General features: G+C 31.1%; 5 protein-coding genes across 5 annotated transcripts; 2 read left to right on the top strand and 3 right to left on the bottom strand.

Annotated features, from left to right (window-relative positions):
* Nucleotides 1-1,057: 1,057 nt before the first annotated feature.
* On the top strand, nt 1,058-3,436 carry LOC123889738 (ras-related protein RABA4d-like). Its single transcript, XM_045939224.1, has 2 exons — nt 1,058-1,463; nt 2,810-3,436. The coding sequence occupies exons 1-2, from the start codon at nt 1,237-1,239 to the stop codon at nt 3,246-3,248; spliced, it is 666 nt and encodes a 221-aa protein (XP_045795180.1). The 5' UTR covers nt 1,058-1,236; the 3' UTR covers nt 3,249-3,436.
* Nucleotides 3,437-4,303: 867 nt separating this feature from the next.
* Nucleotides 4,304-8,175, bottom strand: LOC123892049 (SPX domain-containing protein 3-like). The gene is made up of 3 exons (XM_045941898.1): nt 7,960-8,175; nt 6,729-6,848; nt 4,304-4,501 (listed from the first exon to the last, which is right to left on the bottom strand). The coding sequence occupies exons 1-3, from the start codon at nt 8,173-8,175 to the stop codon at nt 4,304-4,306; spliced, it is 534 nt and encodes a 177-aa protein (XP_045797854.1).
* Nucleotides 8,176-11,118: 2,943 nt separating this feature from the next.
* LOC123890030 (zinc finger protein ZAT9-like) lies at nt 11,119-12,804 on the bottom strand. The gene has a single exon (XM_045939570.1). It carries the CDS (start codon nt 12,691-12,693, stop codon nt 11,290-11,292), a length of 1,404 nt encoding a protein of 467 aa, XP_045795526.1. The 5' UTR covers nt 12,694-12,804; the 3' UTR covers nt 11,119-11,289.
* Nucleotides 12,805-18,652: 5,848 nt separating this feature from the next.
* LOC123889981 (CASP-like protein 2D1) lies at nt 18,653-20,300 on the top strand. The gene is made up of 3 exons (XM_045939514.1): nt 18,653-18,981; nt 19,496-19,607; nt 19,925-20,300. Exons 1-3 carry the CDS (start codon nt 18,794-18,796, stop codon nt 20,186-20,188), a joined length of 564 nt encoding a protein of 187 aa, XP_045795470.1. The 5' UTR covers nt 18,653-18,793; the 3' UTR covers nt 20,189-20,300.
* Nucleotides 20,301-23,338: 3,038 nt separating this feature from the next.
* Nucleotides 23,339-24,981, bottom strand: LOC123892048 (putative expansin-B2). Its single transcript, XM_045941897.1, has 4 exons — nt 24,786-24,981; nt 24,555-24,667; nt 24,269-24,447; nt 23,339-23,666 (listed from the first exon to the last, which is right to left on the bottom strand). Exons 1-4 carry the CDS (start codon nt 24,979-24,981, stop codon nt 23,339-23,341), a joined length of 816 nt encoding a protein of 271 aa, XP_045797853.1.
* Nucleotides 24,982-25,243: the final 262 nt, after the last annotated feature.

Raw genomic sequence — 25,243 nt, 5'->3', positions numbered from 1 at the left:
GCTACCCCACCCACCCAAACAATATTTCCAACCACTATGGCAAGTAAAAAAAAAAAAAAAAAAACATTTTCATTTTTTTTAAAATATAAATTAAGAACATAAGAAAGCTTGCCAGCAAAGTTTACGCCTCTTAAACCTTACCCCGTGTAAATCACATTTTCATAAAAAATTAGATTTTGCTAAACTTTCAAAACTTTGATACTTTCAAGAAAAAGAATATACCATACCAATGCTTATTTCAATTTCAAGACTCTCAACAAAAACTGATTTTTTAATTTTGTTTAACTTGACATAAACTTCCCAAAATAATTTCATGGAGAAACAACCATTTTGCTCCCTGAATGTGTAACTCAGTTGTTAGTTTGATCTCTGATTCAAGAAAAAATACAAAATAGTCTCTGAATCTACAATCCGTTAGTCATTTTGGTCTCGGTGTTAAAAACTGGTGTTAACTTTTCAAAAAAGACATATATGGCATTTTTTGGGACATGTGACACGCTGAATTGACACATTTGTGAAACAAGTAGATGGATGATGAGGCTAGAGACGAAAATGACAATAATGTTTTCTTGTTCATTTCTTTATCTTCCTGTTATTCTTCTTCATTTTCTTCATGCTCTCGACGGCTGCGGTGAGTTTATGTCAATGGGAAATGAAGGAAGTTTAAAGTCGTTAAAATGTGCAAATTAGAAAAAAAGGATAAAAATGTGCCGGTTGTCATGCTCGATCTCGACTGTTGTGGTTAGTTTATACCATTGGAAAATAAAGGAAGTTTAGAGTCATTAAAATGCTCCATTTGTAACTATCACGTCAACTTTACGTCGAGAGTAACTATAGAATTTTTAAAAACATTTTTTTAAAAACACGGGGTCTATTGTTACCAAACGAGCATAATGTAGGGATCGAAAACATATTTATCACTATATATTTCAATTAGCTTAATAATGTTTCTGAACAGAAAAAAAAAAATTAATAATTTGTAATAATTATTTATTATCTTAATCTTAAAAAATAATAATTATTCCGTGTAACGCAAGCAAAACCAGATACACTCAGATCGGAAAAAAAGAAAAAAAATCATCTTTTCATTTTCGTTCTCTAATTCATCCCATCTAACATCATACCCAGATCAGCAATTTTGTGATTTGAATCGATGAAAGAAAGAATGAATGATTATATAGAGATTAATTAATATCTCAATGCGCATGTTGAATTTGTTAGAGGATTGTTGTGACAATGTCGAATTTGTACGGTGATTACAACCAGAAGATCGATTACGTGTTTAAGGTTGTATTGATTGGTGATTCTGCAGTTGGAAAAACTCAATTACTCGCTCGTTTTGCAAGAAACGAATTTAGCGTTGGTGCTAAAGCCACAATTGGGGTTGAATTTCAAACCAAAACTTTAATTATTGATAATAAAACTGTTAAGGCTCAAATATGGGATACTGCTGGTCAAGAAAGGTATCAATTTTATGATTATGGTTACGATTACGATTATTATTTTTCCATTTGTTTGAATTTTTATATGTGATATCGTAATAATGAATTATTGGATAATTCATGAATAGGGATGATTTTCTTTATATGAATTTTTTTTCCAGGATGTATGGTGATCATGTTATATTTTATTGTATATGATACCACTTGCTTAAAAAAATTGTTATATGATACCCAAGAGTACTTAGATGAGATGTTGCGAGTCTCCTCTACCTTAACCAAGGTCCTGAGTTCGATTGCTGGTTTGAGCATACAACTGTGTTAAAACTTTCAGGAAGAATTTGCCACTCATTTGGGTCCCACAAAGCTCGAGGAATTAATTTCTGCAGTTGCATGCAGAGGATACCCGCGTTTACGCCAAAAAATTGTTATATGATAGACAAGAATTGTACCGTGTCATGAATTATGAAAAATTGACACAGACGTGGATATCAGACACAACATTAATATTGATATATAGACAACAGTGATAATAAAGAATAAGAAAGTGAATGAAAGTAACTATATAATCTGAAGTGTTCGTCCTATATAATCAATAGATGTTAATTAAATTCTTGACATAGTAGGGTAAAATAGTATAGAGTGTAAAACTCTTGGCGTTTGTGTTAATAGCTTTAATTTGACTCTTAGAAATATATCAATTTAAGTGCTCTTGGGTGTTGGTTTAGGAATGAAATAAATGGGAAATACTGAAACTACTCATGTTGATTAAGTGCAATATTTGAATGATTTGTTTTATCTCAGTCTCATGCTTCATCCAAATGTGCATGGTTCTGTCTTCTTGAACAGATTAACAAGATTGTATCATGATTATGCACCTAAGCTTTGCAATAATGAATTAGTTATTGAATATGACCTCACACTGTTAACTTGTTTGTGCCTTTTTGGATTTATTGACTTTTTCCTTCTTTCTGTTCTTAATGCCTTGTGATATAAGTAACCCATGTTATCTGACTTGTTTGGTTTGGCTTGGATATACACATCTGGGTAATCCGTTAGTTCCTAAATTCGATCCTCAAATAGTGATCGAACGAAACTCTCAACTATCCAAATTCAATCAATGATTTATAGGGATTGAACGAAAATCTCAACTATTCAAACGGCCTTCAATGCACTGATCACATGACTTTAGAGAACCCAAGTCAGTCTTTAGTTTCTGGTGTTTGATTTGTTAGCATCTTCGTTGGATCCTTGCGAAGTGATTTTTTGTTTCCAATTGGAAATAATCTTTCTAGCATTGAACTTGTGGCTTTTGAAGTATTAATTTCATACAATGGTATCTGAAAATTGCCTCATGTTCTCGCTTTCAGGTACCGGGCAGTTACTAGTGCATACTATCGAGGTGCAGTTGGTGCAATGTTAGTTTACGACATGACAAAGCGTCAATCATTTGATCACATGGCCAGATGGTTAGAAGAATTGAGAGGTCACGCCGACAAAAACATCGTCATCATGCTAATTGGCAACAAATGCGATCTTTCTAGTCTTAGAGCAGTTCCAACCGAAGACGCAGAGGAGTTTGCACAAAGAGAGAACCTCTTCTTTATGGAGACATCAGCGCTTGAATCAACCAACGTTGAAACATGTTTTTTAACTATTTTAACCGAAATATACCGAATCAATGCAAAGAAACCACTCAGTGCTAACGACGATATGGATCAAACTTCAGCACTTATGAAGGGAAGTAGGATAATTGTTCCTGGTGAAATGGATGGTGGTGGAAAGAAGGGTTGCTGTTTTGCCTCTTAGGGTTTTTTTTTTGTATAATTTGATTCTTCTTGGGAAGCATATTTTTCACTCAAGTTCTGCTTAGGTTTGGAAGTTTTTAGAGAGGTTAATTAGTTTTCTCTTTAGTTTTCCTATTAGGCATTAGCCACACTGAGGTTATGTATTTAACTATGTTAATACAACTTGACACTTCATTATTAGGAATGAAGAATGGAAGCTAACAACTTGCTTGATGTATTTGTTGTTAAGTGAGAATTAGCTAATCTTTTATTAGTAATGCCAATTTTTGGTTTCTTTGAGTAATATCTGTCATTAGATTTCTTAATGTAGATATCATGTGGGTTTTTATCAATAATTTGTGAATGGAATGATTTGTAATTGATTTAAAGTGTATGTTTTAACATAAGATGCGAATACAGTATAATTTCAACTTCTTTCAAGTGATTTTACTGGAAATTTAAACTATTGAAAACATGTTTTCATACAAAAGTTCAGAGAAAACTATCACCTTCATTAAAGATTTACAATGAATTTCACATATAACTTATCATTTGTGAAATTTCTGACTTTAAACAAAATTCAATCAGATATTATTGTTTGAACCATGTTATTATTAAGTTTCCACCGTTGTCGGAGAATCTGTGGGACATAGAACATGGATTCTCCATACGTAAAAGTTAGTGGTCGATGTTAGATAAGTGTTAATCATTGTATGTGTAATGCTCATGGTTAGGCCTAGTGCTTGTGTTTGGCTTGCTTGATAGCGCGTGAGTAGTTACTTAAGGCCCAAGTCATCTATTTGTTAGCTAGTTTGTTGTAACCGCCTTGTGCAATGCATTGGCTATATAAGGCCTTGCACATCATCAATGAAAGAGTAGAGTTCCATTTGCCTCAACAGTCGAACCCCTAACAACTTCCACATACATACATATGTATAACTTCTTTGAACCACAAAAACAAAATATATTATTAAAAACCACTCGTTATTACAGTAAATAGAGCACAAAACATACACACACATTGAGTCCAGATGGAAGTCGTGAGATCGATCATCACATTAGACAACCCATTTTTTCTTAATATTTGTCATCATCTACTTTTTCATATAAGTACGGAACTTTTAAGTCAGACTTGACACACCAACAACTTCTAAAAGAAACCATCTCCAACACCAAACGAAGAGCTTTTATGCCGAATTGAACTTCATCATGCCACCTTGTGTGTTTAATACTTAAACACTCATTTGGCTCAGAACCATTATTCTCTGAAATACTCTGGTGTTGTAAATAATGTAAATAATGTAAATAATTCTCTGGGGTTGTAAATAATGTTTCAACTTTGCTTTTGAACAATCCTTTGTCATCTAATACAACTTCTTCATTTGATCTTTCATCTGCTTCACCAACTTGAAATACTTCATCCATCATATTTTCACATTCTTTCGCAAGTGTTGTAATTAGATTTGTGCTTAAAAAATGCTCAAACATTTTCTGAAGGAATGGTAGGCGCTGGAGCCTCCCTGTCTTTCTGTCATTTCTTCAAAATTTTCGCCAACCCTTCAAAGTGCAAAAATCTCCCATATAAGCAAAATATATATTGTTATTAATTCAATAATGATACAGAGCATGAGGAAATATTGCTCACGAAAAAAAAAAAATACCACAGAAGAATGATATCTTGAAAAATCTAGTCTATACTTTATCTTGGTATTAACCTTGAAAAATATTTATATGGGCACAACTATTTAATCACTTCATTTTGTCACACTTTTTTAAAAATACGTAATCATTTAATTATTTTAAAAATACATATTATTTAATTATATTATCTTTCTACTATTTATAAAATATGTATGTGTCACTAAATGAAATGATCAATTGTTTGCGACCATCCAAGACTTCCTCATAAACCTCCAATTCGTGGAGGAAAAGAGTTTTGTTATTGTTAGGTAGATCACTCCTAAGTGGGCTCACCCAAATTATACTAGTAAAAGAAAAGTGTTATGGACTGGGCTAAAAGCTGGCTCAATCACTCTTCTGCCCGACATTCGGGGCACAACCCAACAAGGGGAGACCTCCCCCACGACGTAACGGCTAAGAAGCACGTTAAGCACGTGCTCATCCATCCAGCCACGTTTGAGTCACGGAGCTTATCCATTACCCACTTAAAGTGGAACGACTCCAACCAAGATAGGGCGCATAACCGCCTCCCCTACGATACAAGGACTATCTTGGCAGTTGAGTCTATTGGGCCGGTTATTCCGGCCCATTAGACCAACCTTTGGCCTAGCGCCGGGGGCAACTATATAAGCTCTCCTATACAGGAGAGCCAGATATTCTAATTCATTCTACTCTCTACTTTCTCTCTCTTCTAGTATCTTTTGTACTCTTTGCTGACTTAAGCATCTGAGCACCTGCAGGTACAAACCTCCCCTCCGGTGGACGAACTGCTCAACGGACCAGCCATCTTCATTCTGATCAACAGGTTAGATCAAAAAGCAAGTAAAGAAATAAGTGTGGGGGTGTTAAAAGGAATGGGCCTGGCCCATGTGTGCCCATAATGTGGGAAGACAAAAGGAAGAATAGGGTTTCTTTAGCAATTTACTTTGTTTGAGCTATAACCTGAGTTTGTATTTTATATCACTTAACTGGTTTTTATTAGTAGTTTAAATCTATTCAGGTTGTGTTAGTTTATCATTTGTGTGGAAGTTGTGAGGTTGGTTGATTTTACTTTTGGTGATGATTACTGTTGTTACATGGTATTTATTTATTGTATATCCATTATTTATTATTTATTTATAGCGGAAGGTTTATCTCGCTTGATAGTGTGATTTTACATTATCTCAAAATCACAAAAAACTTTATGTTAAAATTTTGGTGTCTAATATTTATTTTGTTGTCATTATTATTCTACTCTGGTATGAAATGTCAATTAAAATATTAGTATATGCTAATATTTATTTTTATATACTATATTATTTTCTCCGTTTCAAATTACTTGATGTTTTAGAAAGAAAAAAAAAAGAAATTAAGAAAGTGTATTTTTTCACCTTATTTTTCTATTATACCCTTATTTTAATTCACCAATATTTTTTTTTCACACACTTTCTCTTTCCAATAAATTTAATATATTATGTACAAAAAAAAATTAAAAAAAACTTTAGTTTTTCAAATATATATTAAATCTTTTTCAGTTTCAACAACTACCCCTAAATATTTTGAATTTACATGAGGGTATAAAAGACAAAATATAAACTTATATTATCAAAATGACAAGTAATTTGAAAAAAATAAAATTTTCTAAAACGTCAAGTAATTTGAAACGGAAGGAGTAATAAAAAGTTACCTTCAAAGTAAATTATATGAATAATTTCCACAATTCTCAAACGACATTTAAATTAAAAATGAAAGGGGAAAGTAATTAAACTTAAAACCAATAACCAATGAGAGATTAAGAAAGAGCACCTGTGTAATTGATGTTACAGTAGTTTATTAAAAGTACCATTTCACCATGTAAATCAACAATATCTTTTATTAATTTATTCTTATCATCCTTTTCTGATGGATTACTTCCATTTGTTCTCCATAAATTGATTGCTGTCTTCATATTCTGCTCTAACTCCTGCACTCATAAAACACATTTTCTAAGAACAAACTATAATTCACAGCCAACAAAAAAGTATTGCCTTAAAAAATGAAGGGAAATGCTATACAGTGTTCCAGAGTAATTATTAAGAAAATAAAAATGAAAATAAAAGTAAAAATTTTAGGAAAGTGTTAACATTTACCCTAAGAGCGACTCATATATTGTGACGGTTGAGGCATGCATTAATTTTTATTTTTCACAAACTATACTAAGAGGCATCGTCGTGTCACTACATTATTTATCCACTACAGTAGAGTCTCAACTTGCTTTGTAAATATTGATGAGAGTTGCTTGAAATACAAAGTTGAGAGACTGTTAAAAGTAAGATTTTTCCTAGATATGAAGCATTATCAAACTTCAAATTCTATATTGTTTGTTTTTTAAGAAAATTTACACTAACATGTCCAAAATCGTCTCTGCGAATACATTACAACCATATATGTGATTAAAGATCACACTGCAATTGTATTTTGATGCGATTGTAGAGACTACTAGGAATATTTCGACCGTATTGCGGTTGTAGAGTGCAATTTGAAATCAAGCTATAATAGAATTCAACAAATAGAAGCACATTCATGTATTATTAAATGTATTGACAAATATAAAAATATGTTGTTAATTTGATTTGTGTCATTGAATTAAATTGATCAATTTGTATTCCCTCTATCTCAAAATATAAACAAAAATTGGTCAACAAAAAATGAATGTATTTAACGTTGCAGATCCGAATGCATAACTATTCCGGACATTTCAATTTTGTCATATCAATTGTGTAGGCTTTGTCATAGACATTAGGCCATTTTATGCTTTTAACTCGAATATTATGAGCATGTTCGTTGATTCGTCGTTATTAGTTTTTAGCAAAATTGAATATGTAATAATTTCGATCGATGTATTTCTCTATAAATTTGAATGAATAAACATTGTTATTTTTGAGTAAAAAAAAAACTAACTACATCAATTTTTTTTACTCATTTTTTTCCTTATATTTTGGTACCCAGGGTATAATATTCTAACATCAACTATATATTTAAGAAGGGAAGTAATAATATAAGACATGAATATATATTGAATCCATAATATATACCTTTTGCCGGATAATGAATTCTTCTTCTTTTTCAATGAAAAATTCATTGAACTTGTCGATTTCATTGTTCAACAAGCACATAAACTCTGCCTCTGAGTTTCCATCATCACCTATCCGTCTTACAAGCCTCTTCAATTCTTTGTACGACAACAACTTGTCTCTCCATCCTGGCTGCTTCTCCTTAATATCATCAATGTATCTCTTTGCAAACTTCATATATATCTATATATAGTTTTTTTCACTCAATTTGATCTCCTAACTTTGTAGATAAAGAGACTTTTTTTTTTTATTTATAGGCCAAGTTTTGATAGAATATTTAGGAATATGCTTAATTGGATGAATTAAATAAAGATGTGAAGAGGCTCTTACCTTTTTCTTTACCATGTTATGGTATACAAAATTAGTACTCCCTCTATTCCAAAATATATTTAAGGGAAAAAAAAACCACGCAACTAAGTTTAAAAAAAATACAAAAAGAAAAATATATTCCAATAATATTTTGATTTTTCTTAATAAGTGTGTTTTTATTTTTTATTTTTTTGCTTTATAATTTAGGTTGAAGAGAATCTATTAAGCACACCAATCGGAAGTTTTTCGTATGCAAGAATTAGGGATCAAACATCTATTCACTTACTTAAACGCTTCAAAACTCTTACACTTACATAAATTTAAATATTTAATGTTGGTTTTTATATTGGCTTCATTTGATAAATTAAATCCTAAAGGCTTAATTTGTTGATATGCATGAAGCGGTTGAGATATGGGATGTATCATTAAATAATACATTGGTCTTGTTCGATGAAATTGAGGAATCGGATTAGGATTATTTAAAGATGTTCAACAAATATATGATCCTAATGACTTTGTATTAGTGTAGCTATTGTCTTGGTTAAGGTCTATGCGAGGTGGTTGATGCCTTTGCTCTAGTATATCTATTTCGATAAATAACTTATTTGTAGTTTATGTTTATCTATTCCTCAATGTATTATTGTGTATGGAAATATGAATATGCAATAATGAACTTGAGTATTAAAAGCTCGGACACCCCACTTATTTACCTTAAGGGTGAAATTTCTAGCCAATAGCCTAACTAACAAAAAAAAATCAAATTTTTAATAAAGATTATAGCAATTCTGTAGTCATAATATATTTGACGGGTTCCTTAAAATATATATATATATATATATATATATATATATATATATATATATATGATATATGACGGTCTAATCAAGATCATACCGTTTCAGATTATAGCAATTTAATAAAAAAATTAACTTTATATTTGAACCGTATGCATAATTATAATTGGACGATCAAATATGTTTTGCATATGCAATTTTGAATGAATGCAATCCAAATCCGTTTTTGTTTTAAGGTGTCATTCACTCCTTCAATTCAATCCCACCAATAAAATGAAATATAAATTGTGTAATATATAACGGATCCACCATTATATGTACCACATAATATATTTCTTGATATAGAAGTCTTATTAGAATACACTTCTCACACTTGACACAATACACAATTTGAGGACAATTATGTAATTTTAAAAACAATATTTATTCATGTGTGTCAAGTATGTATGTACATATTGTGTCATAATAACATTTCTCTTCTTATTAATGGGTTAGAGATGAACTTAGCCAAAGAAAAGTTTCTAAATATATTTTTTTAATCAATTTCTTATTTGTACTTTTTTATAATTTTCAATAAATATCATCATGATAGAAACTTGACAAACTAGATCATCGAAACCAAGTCATTGAGAAGAAAGATTCAAATGAGGTATAGTTTAGTGGTATATAAAGAAAGTATGTAAAAGAAGTGTGATTGATTAAAAGCATCAAATTGTCACCACTCAAAGAAATGCAATGAGTCCTAGCAAGTAGGAAGTAGTATCCTACTTTATAATGGAAGAAAATAACATAGCAACGCCATCTAAGAACTCAACTTTCCACTTTTCAATATGATTTCTAATTTGGTTGGGTTTGTTAACCAATCATATTTTATTTAAGTGGTATCTTAAAACTCTATATCTACTAATTTGACCACCTCCAATAAAATACAAAAATAAAATAAAATACATAAACATAGTTAAGAAATTGTTGTGATGTCTATTACATATTAATGCGGGTGATATAAAGTTCCTCATAAAGAATCAAAATATCGTCCCCATGAGCTTAGCTCAATTGGTTGGGACATCAGCATTTTATATGCAGGAGCCAGGGTTCGAACCCTGGACACTCCACTTATCCATCTTTAAAGGTGGAATTTCAAGCCACTAGGCTACCTGACCAAAAAAAAAAAAGAATCAAAATATCAACTTGTGTATTTCTTTTATATCCAAAAAAAAGGAAAATGATCATTAAAAAAAAACAGAAAAGAAAATAAAAAAAGATGATTTGAGTTGCGTCTAACTGAGTCAAACTTACGTGTTTGATCTATTCATATAGCAAAAATAGCATTGGTCACGAGAAAAAATCTCCTAAACACATCACGAGTGATATGACATGTTTAAAGTCAATCTTATTAGTTCAATCCTAACTATATATGGTTAGCTAGAACTCCTTATCGTAAAAAATAACAATTCTCATCGCAAAAAATAAGGATCTGTGTTTTTTAAAACAAATTTTAAGAATTAAAATTTTAAAAATTGTCTTGAAAATTTAAAAATTTAAATTAAAGTGATATTCAATTAACTTTTTAAGCTCAACTAATTATGAAGATCAGTGTGGAAAGTTACAATGAAAGTAATACATGAAAAAAATGATTAGACAATATTTTTTCAAGCAGAATTATTTTTTTGAAAAAGGTAAGAAACTTTTAAAATATTCTAGAGAGAAAGAATATAATAACTTAAGAACCATAAGGAAACCACATTTTCTTTTCATGAACTGTACAATGCTCTTGGAGAAGTCAGAAGTGGAAGTTACTTTTATAATAATAAAAAAAATCATATGTGAAAATGACATTGGTGTTTTAATATTCAACATCATCAATGAATTTATGAACAGTTACATTGTATTAAATTTGAATGAAGCTGAAACAGAACAACCATAAAAAAATTGATTCTCCATTAATCAATGACTATAATTTGTTACATATATAGACACAGTATAATTCAGAACTGAATTAGAGCTAGAAATAAAATCATTGAAGAATTATTATTATTAATAATAGTATAATTTTATATAGAGTAACCATATAAGTATAACAAAATTTGCAGAACATTATTAAAAATGAAAAAAAAAAAAAAAAAAATGTTACCTTTTGAATCATAAAGTGACCAATGCACCAAAACTTAAAAAAACCATCCATGATGTTCTAACGAGTTTTGACAAATTCTGCATCTGAAACAGCAGAATTTTCAATTTGACTAACTTCATCATCATCAATTGGAGCAGGAAGATTAAGATCTATAACACTTTTTGCAACTTTTTTTGAGCTGAAAATTGGAACTGTTGTTGTTGATCCATGAATAACATGTGTTCTTTTGTGTCCACCAAGTGCTTGACCGGAATTAAATACTCGAAAACAAACCGGACATTCGTGAATTTTCTTTTCAACAACTTCGTATTCCGGTTGCGATTCTTCGACTGTTATGTTCAATTTAATCTTCTTGTGACTTGCTCTATGACCACCCAATGCTTGATAAGATTTGAATACTTTATTACATGTTTCACATTTGTACCTTCCTTTACGTACTTTATTGTTATTCTTGCTAACTTTAATTAGCTCTTGAGATTCATCGCTATCTTCTAAAGATCTTTCGATTTCTTCTTCTTCTTCTTCTTCCTCTTCTTCTTCAGCTTCTTCGTCTTCATCTTCATCATACTCTATTTCTTCTTCGTCGTCTTCTTCTGGCTCTTCATATTGTTCACTTTGTCTATTCCAATTGTCTCTAGACAATTGCATAAGACAAAATGCAACATCTTCTTCGGTTGTTGTATCAGAAACTGAACTAACTGGTTCATGATCAACAACAGAAGATATTGTTTTATTAAAAAATCTAACTTTTTTCATAGCAGATTCACCGTAATACTTCTGATCAAACTCACGAATTTTCCATACCCTTTTGGATCTTCTGCGAGTTGGGTTGTTCTTGGACGATTCCGTTTCGCTTTCAATATCTTGAAGAATCACGGAACTTGTATCAACTTGTGGAAAAGAAAAGTCTTGATCCACGAGACGAATGCTTCTCTTTGGATTTTCTCTAAGGCCATAACTAAGACCCTTTTCATCGTCATCATCATCTTCTGATGACGATGAAGATGGTGCTGATTCAGCTTCAAAACTAAGTTGAATCATTCGTGATGAATCTTCTTCTGGTTTCGTAACAAGAAGATTCATCATGTGGGATCTCATGTGACCACCCAATGCTCTTCCATTGTTGAAGCTTCTATAGCAAAGTTTGCACTTATATTTATCCATAACAATAATAATAATAAAATGAAACACAAAAAACAAAGGAAGAAGAAACAGAGGAAAAATAAAAACAGAGTTAAATTTGATTAATATGAAGATTTGGTTTTGTTTTGAGAGAGAAAGAGAAGAGAGAGTGGAAACTATAAAAGGAGTAGGTGACAAGCATTCCTCTTCACTAAGGTCAAAAAAATTTATAAAAAATAAACGTAAGAAAAACATAAAGAGTGAAACCTGAATGAATTTAAAATAGAATTTATTGTTATTTAATTGAAGATGGACATGCAGGAAGTGAGAGAAGAACATGTAACAATAACATGCCAGCCTTGCCCGTTTCTGTATTTATTCTCCACTCAATCTTTTCTTCTTTTTATTGGTTTTTTCAATCTTTAACCCCTTTTTATTCTCCTAAGTACCCTTTTTTGTATTATTTTTTAGGAGGACTAGATTGTCTTTCAATAATCTTTTGTATGTAAAAGGAGCATTAGTATTATAATCATCAACACATATTTGTTTTTAAGGCTAAATTGCAATTATGGTCCTCACATTTTCTAATTGTGCGATTTTAGTCCCCTAGTTTCAAACGAGCAATTTTAGTTAAAACTCACATTAGATTGTGTGCGTCTCATTTTTTTCGTTTATCCTAATTTATTGAAAAATATAATATTTTTTATCAATTAAAATTTAGGTGGGTCTCACCAAATTATGTGGGTCCAAGATAATTTTTTTTTTAAGACAATGGTCCAACATAATTAAAATAATACTTATGAATAAGTATTACTTTATTAGTCACACAAATAAATTTATAAGTAATAACGACAAATTAATTTTTATTCCACTATAAATTTATTTGTCTTTAACTCTATCCACAACTTTTCAAATGCGACATGAAAACATTTTCTTTGTTTTGACATTCTCATTTGTGTGAAAAATGAATTTTGATAATCTGAAGTTTTGTTCGAAGGTAATTGATTTTTTTTGTTACAAAGAAGGTTAGAAGCTCGGAAGAAAAAACCACTGCAATATGATTATTCGCGCAACAGAAACACCTAACATGTCTGCAATCAACAAGTGACTTATCTGAAGAGGACACAACTTAAAAATTTGAGTTTCTTCATGCAAGAGCACCCCTCATTTGCTAAAGCATATCAAGACACTCTGGTTACTCTCTTTATGTAGGATTTGAACTTTTTACTAAAGTTCATTAATTACTTGATTATATATTTTAAATAAAGTCAATGTTTTAAAAATTAGAATAAATAGATTAATGCTTCATCAAAGTCTTACATTTTGATAATAAAAACATTAATTCGTTAGTTAATTTAGTGGTATTTGACGCTGAACTTTATAGAAAGAATTACATTTCGATCCCTTGCAACTGCGAGCAGGAGGGGGCTGGAACCACTTGATGTCATAACTGATCCCGAACCAGATTAGAAGAATTAGTGGACCGAATACTGGTGGTGAAAAAAAAACATTTTTTTTGGTTACCATGATATTAATACGAAGTTTCTACCGCTTAGTGATGACTAATCTCTGTCGGGGAACCTGTGGGGCACACAAGGTGAGTTCTCCCCTCCCAACCGAATTTTTTTCCATACGCATGAGCCATAAATCAAACCCCTGACCACATGTTTAAGATGACCAAAACTTTACTACTTGGACCAATTGTGAGTGTGTCTAACACCTCTTATTTATATTTGTGTCTATCAAATAAGTTTCCTTCATTATATATATATATATGATCATCTAAGATACAAACTAAAACCCATTATATTATTATTATTATTTCTTTTATTTAACATTTTATTAATAGTTTTATCTTTCTAAATATGTTGTAGTCAAGTATATATGTTTTATTTATTTTTTGACGAAATGTTTTAATTTTTTGTTGACAAAAATGATTTTTTTAAAATAGCTTAGTGATTAGACTCATACATAGACACTATAAAATAATGTACTTATTTTAGATTTTGTATTGGTGCGCAATAATTGAACCGGATATGAAATTAAACCGATTATTATTTATTAATTAAGATATATTTTATCTTAAAAACCAAATGATTTCAACAAGAGTTTTGTTGAAACGCAAAGCAGTGTTATAAATAGGTGAGAGTCTCTTCATTCAATACAAAATCAAAACGACTTCACAAATTTATGAACGCCACTAGGTTTGTATCATTCATCTAAGTGTTAAACGACAATGTTATAGTGAAGCGTTACACGTAACTTATATGATACACATGTCGTTTTGATGGCGAATGGTTTTGGCAACCACAGATTTATGGTACTACTAGAGCACTATTTATTTGGAAATTGACCATAATTAATAAATTTAAAAACAACAAACAAAGAATCTGTTATTTGTTGTTTTAAAATAGATTACTGAATTCTAATTCGGTTATTTTTATGTCTTTCATCTCAAAGCCAAAGGTCAGCATTGGTAGCTTTTAGCATGCCGTTTCGTTTTATAGTTAGAAAAATAAATAAAGTTTAATAAATCAAAATGAAGAGTGCAAATAATTATGTGTATTATTACTGTATTATCATCATGTATATTTGGGAAAACTTAACTCTCACATAAAGATAAAGATAATAAGACTTGGAATGAGGTTATAGAAAGTGACATTTATTTTTCACAAATTCTAGCTTATATGATAAAAATGTCGAAATTGTAAGGTCAGACGTCATGATTAGGATTAGAACTCCGATCTCTCCACCGTTGTGTGTTGAGTTTTTAACTAATTTGTGTGTTAAGGGTTAACGTAGGTAAGGAGGTAATTAAAAAAGAGAGTTCAAGTTTTCATCAAGGCGAAAATATAATAACATTAATATCTAAGTATTAATTTTGTCTATTAATTTTTTTTGACATTCATCAATCAAATCTAAACACTCAGTCCCGTGAGCTTAATTAATTCATTTGGTATGGATATTACATTTTATATTTAGGGGTTGGGGTTCGAATTACGGACACTTCACTTATTCACCTTTAAAAATTAAAAAAATGAAATTTTAACCACTAAACTACTAATAGAAAACTCAAACCATGTTTCAAAAGAATTACTTTTATTAAACTTGTTTATTTTTGAAATTTGGGATAGAGTTGATAACAGTTTTATTAACTTAACTCCGTAATTTTTGTTGGTATTTTTTAATCTCACCGTACATATCTCATTTGTGTAGCATAAATTATTTTTATTACAACAATGTATATAATTTAAATCATATATTTTATATCCACATTCTTGACAAGGAGTATTTTTATTTCTTTATAGTATGATTATCAAATTATCATAAGTCTTTGCACTTTCAACTTTTAATTTTTTTTAAAAAGTTTGTAGTGTGGAGGTTGATAATGAATTTCTCCATTAATTTTGGATCTTGTGTTGAATGAGTGTGTGATAATGGGAAGGAAGGGTGAGAAATGGGTAAGAAACTTAACTAACTGTCCACCCAACAAGAATTTGGCATTATAATTCTATGGACAGTAAACAACGTTTTATTAGTGGTTTGTAGACCAAGTCCTCATTGGTTTCTTTTTCTTTTTTTGACAAATAATTTTTTTATTTAATTTCTACCTTCTAGCTTAAGGTTACTTATTTTTCTCCAAAGGGTACTTTGTTTTAGGATGTTTTTTCTTTAGGCTTTTCTCATGGTTCTTTTTTCTCATCTTGGAATTTATTTTTTTGTCCTTCAATAAAAATATCGGTTGTTACGAACCGAATTTTTCCTGAATTTGAACTAGAAAAAACTTCGGTTTCTGCGAACCGAAGTTTTTAGCAAGGACAAAATTGAAATATTTGGGGTATAAAAGATACATGGGAGGCCTAGAGAGAAAACATCTTGTTTTAGAGATGTGAAAACAGGCTATCATGTCTGTATTGGGCAAGCCCAATTGAGTTACAAGTTTTTTCGAATATGAGCTCTAAACTTGGTGTTTGAAACTAATCTTAGAGACAAAAAAAAAAATCTCCTTAAGCTTCTCACATTCTGTGAAATTTTAAAAATATTTTGTTTGGATTCTAGGACTAGAAATAATTTTTTTTTTTTGTATTTTGGATAAAATAATTCGAACTATGTTTTACAAGATACATCGTCATTGCAATTGCATACATATATTACAACAAAAAAACAAAATTATATCAAACATTAGACCAAAAAAGACATCAAACATTAGACAAAAATATTACATTATACACTATTTGAACGACATAAGTTATGGTGCATAAGCCCTTGCTTATGCACACCATGCATAAATACCTCAGATTGCTTAGCACGCCCCCTGTTTGCCTAATGCGCCCCCATATTGTTGCTTAGCGCACCCCCTAGATTGCTTATCACGCCCCCAAATTGCTTAGCGCGCCCCCCACCCCCAACACAAATAACACACAAAACCATTCCACAAGTAGAATGGTTTTGGATTACAAATTTACAACCCTCTAAAACTAGGGTTGGGAACAGGCCAGGCCAGGCCAGACCTTACAGGTCTGAGCCTGGCCTACGATTTTTTTTCAGGCCTGAGCCTGGCCTGTGGCCTATCAAATGTTATTTTTTTTGGCTTGGCCTGAGCCTTTTAAAAGCCTGGCCTGGCCTTGTAGCCTGTTTAAAAGTCTGTGTTACATTAAAACTTCTCTATATAGTTTTTTTTTTAAATAGGCTAAACAGGCCTTAAAAAGTTCACATTTAAATTTTTATAATTTCTACAATATTAAGAAAAAGCTAATAATATGATTAACACAATAATTAAAAACTAATAAAATAACAAATACGATTACGAAAAGTCGCAATAATTAAAAGCTAATAATATTTATATACATAATATTTTTTTATAAGATATAAATAATAATATTATATAAATAAATATTATTATAAACAGGCCGGCCTATCAGGCTTCGTAGGCCTTTTTAGAAGCCTAAGCCTGGCCTATTTATGTAAACAGGCCGTTTTCAAAGCCTAAGCCTGACATTTTTAATAATCATGCCAGGCCAGGCCAGGCTTATACAGGCCAGGCCGAAGGCCCCTGTAGGCCGCCTGGCCTATTCCCAACCCTATCTAAAACCATTCGACAATAAAAATGGTTTTGGCATTATAAGTATATCTAATGTGTAACAATTCCACAACAAAAATGGTTTTAGGGGGCGCGCGAGAAAATTTGGGTGGTGTGTGAGAAAAGATTGGGGGCACACAAGAAAATCTAGGGGGCGCTAAGTATATGGGGGTGGCGCTAAGCAATTTGGGGGGTGCGTTAAACAATTTTCATTATTTATGCATGGTGCATAAGGAAAAAACATATGCACCATAACCACTCCCGTTGTCTAGATATGTCAAATGAGGCTGTCTCGGATTTGCCATTCATATCTCCATATAGAAATAAAAGATGAGGCATCCCAAATTTCCACTTTTAAGGGTGTGGATATTGACTTGAAAATCAACTTTTCAAATTCAGTTGATTTCACTAAGCAAATTGGAATTAGCTAAGTGAATTTGCATGCATTTTTCAAGATCAAGTCTAAAGCAAACATGCATCGATGCATGCTTGGCATAATCCGGTGCATGCGTAAAAAATCAGGTTTAATGCACATGTTTTTAGTGCGGAAAAATAAGGGTTTTGCAGCAAACACTTAAACTAGGGTTGAGAAAGAACTCTAGGGTTGTGAGAATTATCATTGGATTCACCTTGAAGAAAACTAAATCATATCGAGTCTCTTGGTCATGGGTAGAGATTCGAGACAAATGATAGAATTATGATTGCAGATTGATTCTTATAATTCCTTTGATAATTTTGTTGTAACGATACTAACCTTTGAAAATCTAGAGGTCCATCAATAAAACAGGGGTCCAATAATTATAGGACATAGAGTTTAATGAAGGAACTTTTTTTAGTTATTTATTAACGGGTCTAACATCCTACAAAAGAGTTTTCTAATTTAGAGTTTTTTACGATTCAAAGTCCAATAATAAAACTCACTTTTTTTTTTAACGTAAATCAGGTATCATCTGCCAATAATAGAGACTAATCCCTTAAATCTTGAGGAGAAACTTTCCATGATAAAACCCACTTTTAAATAGCTTTAAGTATGAACATGAATTATATTTACAACTTTAGACAAAAGAGGAACGCCACATTGGCAAAAGGAAGTGGAACCAATGATGATGATTTGATATTTCTAAGTTCTATCAACAAGATAAAACCTACCAACCAAAAAAGCATCACTATTACATACACATAACATGTTAAAGTGTATTCCACTATATCTCTCTCACCAACACCACTAACATAACACTATGATGATAACTCTCTCACACTCTCATTACTCTATATATAAAATCACACTACCAATTAAACTTTAATACTTCTTCATCTAAGCGTGCGAAACTCCTCAACCCATTTCATTGGTTAAAAAAAATGAGAAGATCAAATATTGATGATAGTACTTCAGAGAAAAATCAAATTTCCATGCTTAAGATTTTTGATTCATCTTTGAGGCTCATTTCAGTTCCTCTATCTGTGGCAACCATATGGATTACTGTTACTAACAAGGAGGACAATACTAGCTATGGAGTGCTAAAATATAGCAACTTTTCTGGTCTCAAGTAAGAAAACATTAACTTTCTTTTGTTTTATTAATTATCATCAAGAAGATTTTAAATTGCGGTTAGAGTCTTAATGCGGTGGTGCTGCGAAATTTTATATTTCATAAAAATGTGAAAAAATGAACAACATGGGTTGGTCTCATGGTGAACTGTTAAGAAGTCCCACATCGGTTAAGAGATGGTCTGACTAAGTGTTTATAAACAAGAGGCAATCCTCACCATACAAGCCGGTTTTGTAAGGATGAGTTAGGCCCAATACACATTTCTAAGATGAACGACGGCTTGAGACTCCTTGCAAAGTCTCAAGTTTGAATTCTGGTTGTGTCGTTTTTTGTGTTGGATCAGTCATACAGAGCAAAACTTCAAATGGACCCCTCAGATTAGTCGGTCTTTGAACCATATATGAGTCATCAAAAGAAAAATGTGAAAACGGTTGCAGAATGTAATTTAAAACTATTATCCTAAGTTCTGTTGAGGATTTAAAAGGGTTTATTCTTCAATTTGGTTTTTGTAGGTATATGGTTTTTGTGAGTGCTCTATGTGCTGCTTATGCTATTGTTGCTGCAGTATGCTCATGGGTTAGATTTCTAGTTACCAAAGCATGGATTTTCTTTATATCTGATCAGGTTAGATCATTGTTTCTTATCCTTAATAGTATATTTCATTAAATTCAATTGGGAAATTCAAATAACATAATTGAGAAGTATAGCAGTTCAACATGGAAATTTCTTGAACAATATTACTCTGTTTTAGTTTTTCTTTTTTGGAGTAAACCAAGTATTTGGTTTTTTTTAAATCTATAAACCAAATATATTCTGCGCGCAACTGCATAGACTAATCCCTCGAGTCTTGTGAGACCCTAATGAACAGCAAACTCTGTTTTAGTTTTTATAAGTTAGGATCTTTCAATTTACTTTCATACTAATAAATGATGTTCCTATAGGTTGTAGCCTATTTAATGGTAACATCAATTGCTGCAACAATGGAGATATATTACCTTGCTTATAATGGTGCAAAAGAAGATTCTTGGAGTCAAGCCTGCAGTTCATATGGAAAATTTTGCAGCAGAGTAAAGCTAGCTTTGATCCTCCATTTTATTACTTTTGTATGTTTCTTTATTTTAGCAGTGATTTCAGCTTTTAGAGCCTTCATTGTGTTTGATCCTCCATCTGTCATTTCTCAAGATGTGGATGAAGTTAGACATTAATTTGATGCTTGGTTTTGTGGAGATTGTTTTGATGTTTGCTTGTAATGTCTCATACTTACCTCATACTTTATATTTATAGGGAAAACCATATTGCATATTAGTAGTATATTAATTTTTGCTTTTTCGAACTCAATGCGGACGATACATTTATGTTTGGTATTTATTTTATTCAGAATAATATGTCTAAATATCTTTAGAAAATTATAATTGGAGAAGGAGGTTGCACAATTGTTTCTCAATGTGGTTTTTATTTTTTTTTTAAATAATTGGAGTAGGAGGAAATTCTTATTAATGAGTGACACTAATGCGTATTTTACGATTGTTCCTTAAGGAATTTAAACTCAGTACCTTAAAGATTATAAGGCTAAGCTATTAATTACGGCAAAGTCTATGGTGCACAAGTAACATAAGTTGTGTATCATGCACAAGTCATCGAAAATATTATAACGAATACGAATTTTACAAAATTCACCGTTGGATTCAAAGTTGATATCGTATGGATCATCCATAATTTTTTTAAAGAAAATTGAAAATCATTTGATATGTTATTGAGACCCGTCAAAATTAACGGTTTATGGATTTTTATTGAATACCGTTAATCCTGATGTGTCTCAACTCTCAATAACATATCAAATGATTTTCAAAAAAATTTAAAAAATTTATGAATGATCTAAACGATATAAACTTTCTATCCAATGGTGAATTTTGTAAATTTCGAATTCATTATAAAAATACCAAAAACTTGTGGACCATGCACCACTTAATCAAGTGGTGCATGTTAGACAAAGCTCTTAATTACTACTAAACTAAGATCTCAATTGTAGCTTGTGTTTCAAGTTTGTTGAATCTAGTCAACATCTAATAATGCTCCTAGGACAGTAGAGGTTGTGCGACATCCACCTATATATGGTCTCTTGGGCATGGTTTTAAATTGTGGTAACAATCGAGGATGGAACTGGTCGTTGCGGTTGCTGCGACGTGCGTTGTGTTTTTTGTGGCGTGAAAGATTTTTAATTTATCCACTATAGTAGAGTTTTAGTTTGTCCGGTAAATATTGAATACTGATTGAGAAGTGCTTATACACAAACTTCAGAGACGGTTTAAAGTAATACTCACTAGATCATTTTTCACCATTTCAACACATCGATTAGGATGAAAAGAAAAACCAGGTGAAAAGAAAAACACAATTCTCACTTTACATCGTTCTTACTCGAAGAGAAAATAGCTCAACCAAAAACTTGAGGTCGGAAAATCAGGTGTAAATTTAATAATCCGGATGTTGACTTCACTCATTAACTAATATACAAACAATGTTATTTAATAAACTCTACTAAGAAATTGACTTTCGTCATAAATTCCAAAAAAAAATTACTAGTTATTCAAAATCAAATCCATTAGTAGTTAGTTTAGTGGTGATTGGCGCTAAACTTGGTAGGGAGGACCACGGCTCGATCCCCGTAACTGCATTTGGGAGGGGACTGGAACCACTTGATGCTAGAACTCGTCCCGAACACTGGACTACTAGGGCCCCTTCCCGTAGGAACCAGAGGGTAAAAGCCAGAAAAAGAAAATCAAATCCATTAGTGCAGAAATTTTATCAAACCCTTTGTTTCTTGAGTTTTTTTTTTTTTGGGTATATTTCTTGAGTTTTCTAGCACCTTTGTACAATAATTCTGGAAAATGGTGTTGAAAACTTGAGGTCAGAGAAAGAGAAGTTAAAAATTTATAAGAAGTTGACTTCACTCATTTAAATATATACTACAAAGTTATTTAATAAAAATAAGACATGTGTATACTTTTCTATACCTATTGAAACGCCTTTCAATAAAGACAAAACTATGAAGACTTACACTGTTATACATAAATTTCAAAGTCGATAATATCTAACAAAAGTGATGCGGCGGACTTGAAGTCAAAACAATAGACAAAAATAAATACTCTTGATTTAATGCTATAAGAAACAACCATTTATACCGCCCTTTTAAACCCTTGTCTCTATTTTAGTTCACAATTTCTTGTGTTAACAACAATTTATACCGCCCTTTTAAACCCTTGCCTTCCTCACTCATAAAAGGAATAGGGGGAGCCGTAGTTTTTACCTATGAACCATTTCTAAGATGAAAATTTTACCCTATCGCTCAAACACTCTGCAGAAAAAATATACCTTCCGGAAGAAAAAGTCATTTCGAGAGTTCCATATAGTCCACACAAAAGTTTGCTAAATTAGCATTCACTCAATATGTTTTTCACACTTTTGTGTACCTTAATGTGATGGACTAGACGTAGAAACCAGGTTAAATTGTGAACTAGTATATAAAAAGTTTATGTGATTTTTCTATCTTTACCTTTCACTTATGCAACAAAAATAATAATAATAACAAAACAAAACAATGTAGGCTTACACACAACACTAAAAGCGAACAATACATCCAAAAAATAGACGCAAGAAAAAAAAATGGTCTAATGCAATAGGAAACAACAACTTAGGCCACACTTCAGAAATATTTCCTAAAGTTTAGGTCACAATCTCTTGTTCTCAACAAAAATTTTATCATTTTTGTTGTAATGATGTTTTTTATTTGTTACTTATTCAATTAAATAATTAATAGTTTTATATATATATATATATATATATATATATATATATATATATATATATATATATAAAGAATTATTCCAACAAAATAAGACACTCTTGTCAACACACTATTTCTAATTGGTTGGATTTCAAATGGGTCCACTAAATTTATGTGGGTCCGATATTATTTAGTGGAAATCATTTGAATTTCAACCAATTAAAGACAGTCTGTTGAAAAGAGTTTGTTAGAAGATGTGATGTTAGCATAATAGCATTGCTCATATTTAATGATTTCTACCAACCGGTCTCCCGTGAGCTTAACTCAGTTGACCGGGATATTGCAGTATATATGTAGGGATCGAAGTTCGAACTCCGGTCATCCCAGTATCCACCTTAAGGGTGACATTTCTCGTCACTAAACTACTTTAAAAAAAAATTCCTACCGTTGGTGGTAATTAAGGAAGAAATTTATAATTGACATAATAGATAACATAATTTCCTTCTCAATTGATTACAATAGACAATACAAAATCCACTATTGCGTAGTCAAAACTCATAGAAATTCTAGCTAATTAATTAAAATTTCCATTTGCCCTATAAGTATCACCAGGCTTATAACCTACAGGGATCACATTATTGGCAACAAATACTTTTCCAGACTCAATTGTTGTTAACCTAATAGAAAATGGTGCTCTCATTGGTGCTCCTTTATTTAATTTCCAAACAGCACCAACTGATTCTTGCATGCTTTCCCAAGTTGCTGAGTTTGCTTCTTTGATTTCAACTGTTTTGAGATCACCATCCCCATCCTCATATTCAATTAAGGTAGCAAAATAATATGGATTTGTTCCAAGGTCCACACGAAAAGTTATTGACACACCAGGGTAGTTGCATGCAACTCTGCAACAAAATAATTATAATTATAGTTGATTGTATTAGTTACAAAATAATAGTAATAATAATAATAATAATAGTTTTAGTTATAATATTATAAAATGTCAATACTGCAAAAATTATTACAGTATTATTTTTATAATTAAATATTTTTAAAAAAATGTTTAAATTTTTTGTCAAAAATAATAATAATAATAATAATAATAATAATAATAATAATAATAATTTTAGTCAAACAATGTTGAAATTAAATGTAAACGAAAAGTAACATATCTTAGTCAAACAATTGAAATTGACATATTTAATGAAAAAAATATTTGACTTTTTTTATTAAATAATAAATTTTATTGTATTTGGTGAAGTTGTTTGCATATTTTACTATGCATTTGACTATTTGATTTTTCACTTATCATATTTTCTATTTAAAAAATAATATTGAATAGTTACAAAATAATAGTTCATATAACCTTGAATTTGAAATATTAACAAAGAAATAATAATAATAATAATAATAATAATAATAATAATAATAATAATAATAATAATAATAATAATAATAATAATAAACTTCTAAAAAGTCAACTCATAGAATGAAACAGAGAGACTACCTCCTATACTGAACCAGAACTTTCTCGGCGTTGCGTAGCTGGTCACCACGCCCTGAAATTGCCATGGAACCAAAAGCTCTGCCACTCATATCAAAATTGTAATTACAACCAGGGCACTCGTCAGTGATAACTATTGTAACAGGATTGCCTGAGCATGCTTGATTTCCTACACATCTCACCTGAAATGAAAACAAAATGAATAGCGACCGAGTTTATTGTCCGGTTTCTTTTTAATAATATGTATTATTTATTAAAATTTTAACACTTTATCAAATAATTAATAGACCTGATAACAAGCACCACAACCCTTGCCTCCCTTGAAAATGGCAGGGCCTCCGGCCGATATCATTGAATTAAACGGTGGTTGCCCAACAGCCTTTCCATATCCACAAGCACCACCTACATAAAATTATAAAATATATAAGAATTTAAATTATAAATTTAAAATAATAATTTGGTTACAAAATTTTGAATCTATTCTTAGAAAAAATGAGTGACAAAAATTTATATTATATACCTTCACTTCCATCACCATCGGGAGGTCCATAAAAAGTGGCATATGAAGATGATTGATAAGGTGAATCAGATGGGGAGTATGAAGTGACATTAAGAAACTTCCTAGGATTAAGACAAGAGGAAGGGATCACTAGGAATATCGAGAGTGATACAAAGATGGGTATATGAGAGAATGCATGTCCATATGTAAGAGCCATATTCTCACAAAACCACTGAGACTATGATGCTATTAGGCTATGGCTAGTATGGTATTTATAGAGGGGAAGTGATTTGGGTCGTTTAATTTATATAAATATAAAACCTATAAAACCTAATAGAATAATATTGGATAGAAAAATAAACTCTACCCACAATTAATTGGTACGAGTGATAAAGGTTTTGTCCCCTTAAGCATGTGGTTAGGGGTTCGATTTCTAGCTCATGCGTATGGAAAAAAATTGATTGAAAGGGAAAATTAAT

Source organism: Trifolium pratense, linkage group LG6 (assembly GCF_020283565.1).
Source record: "Trifolium pratense cultivar HEN17-A07 linkage group LG6, ARS_RC_1.1, whole genome shotgun sequence".
Classification (NCBI taxonomy): Eukaryota; Viridiplantae; Streptophyta; class Magnoliopsida; order Fabales; family Fabaceae; genus Trifolium; species Trifolium pratense.
Note: the sequence above shows the minus strand (reverse complement) of the source record. Positions and strands in the feature narration are given on the sequence as shown.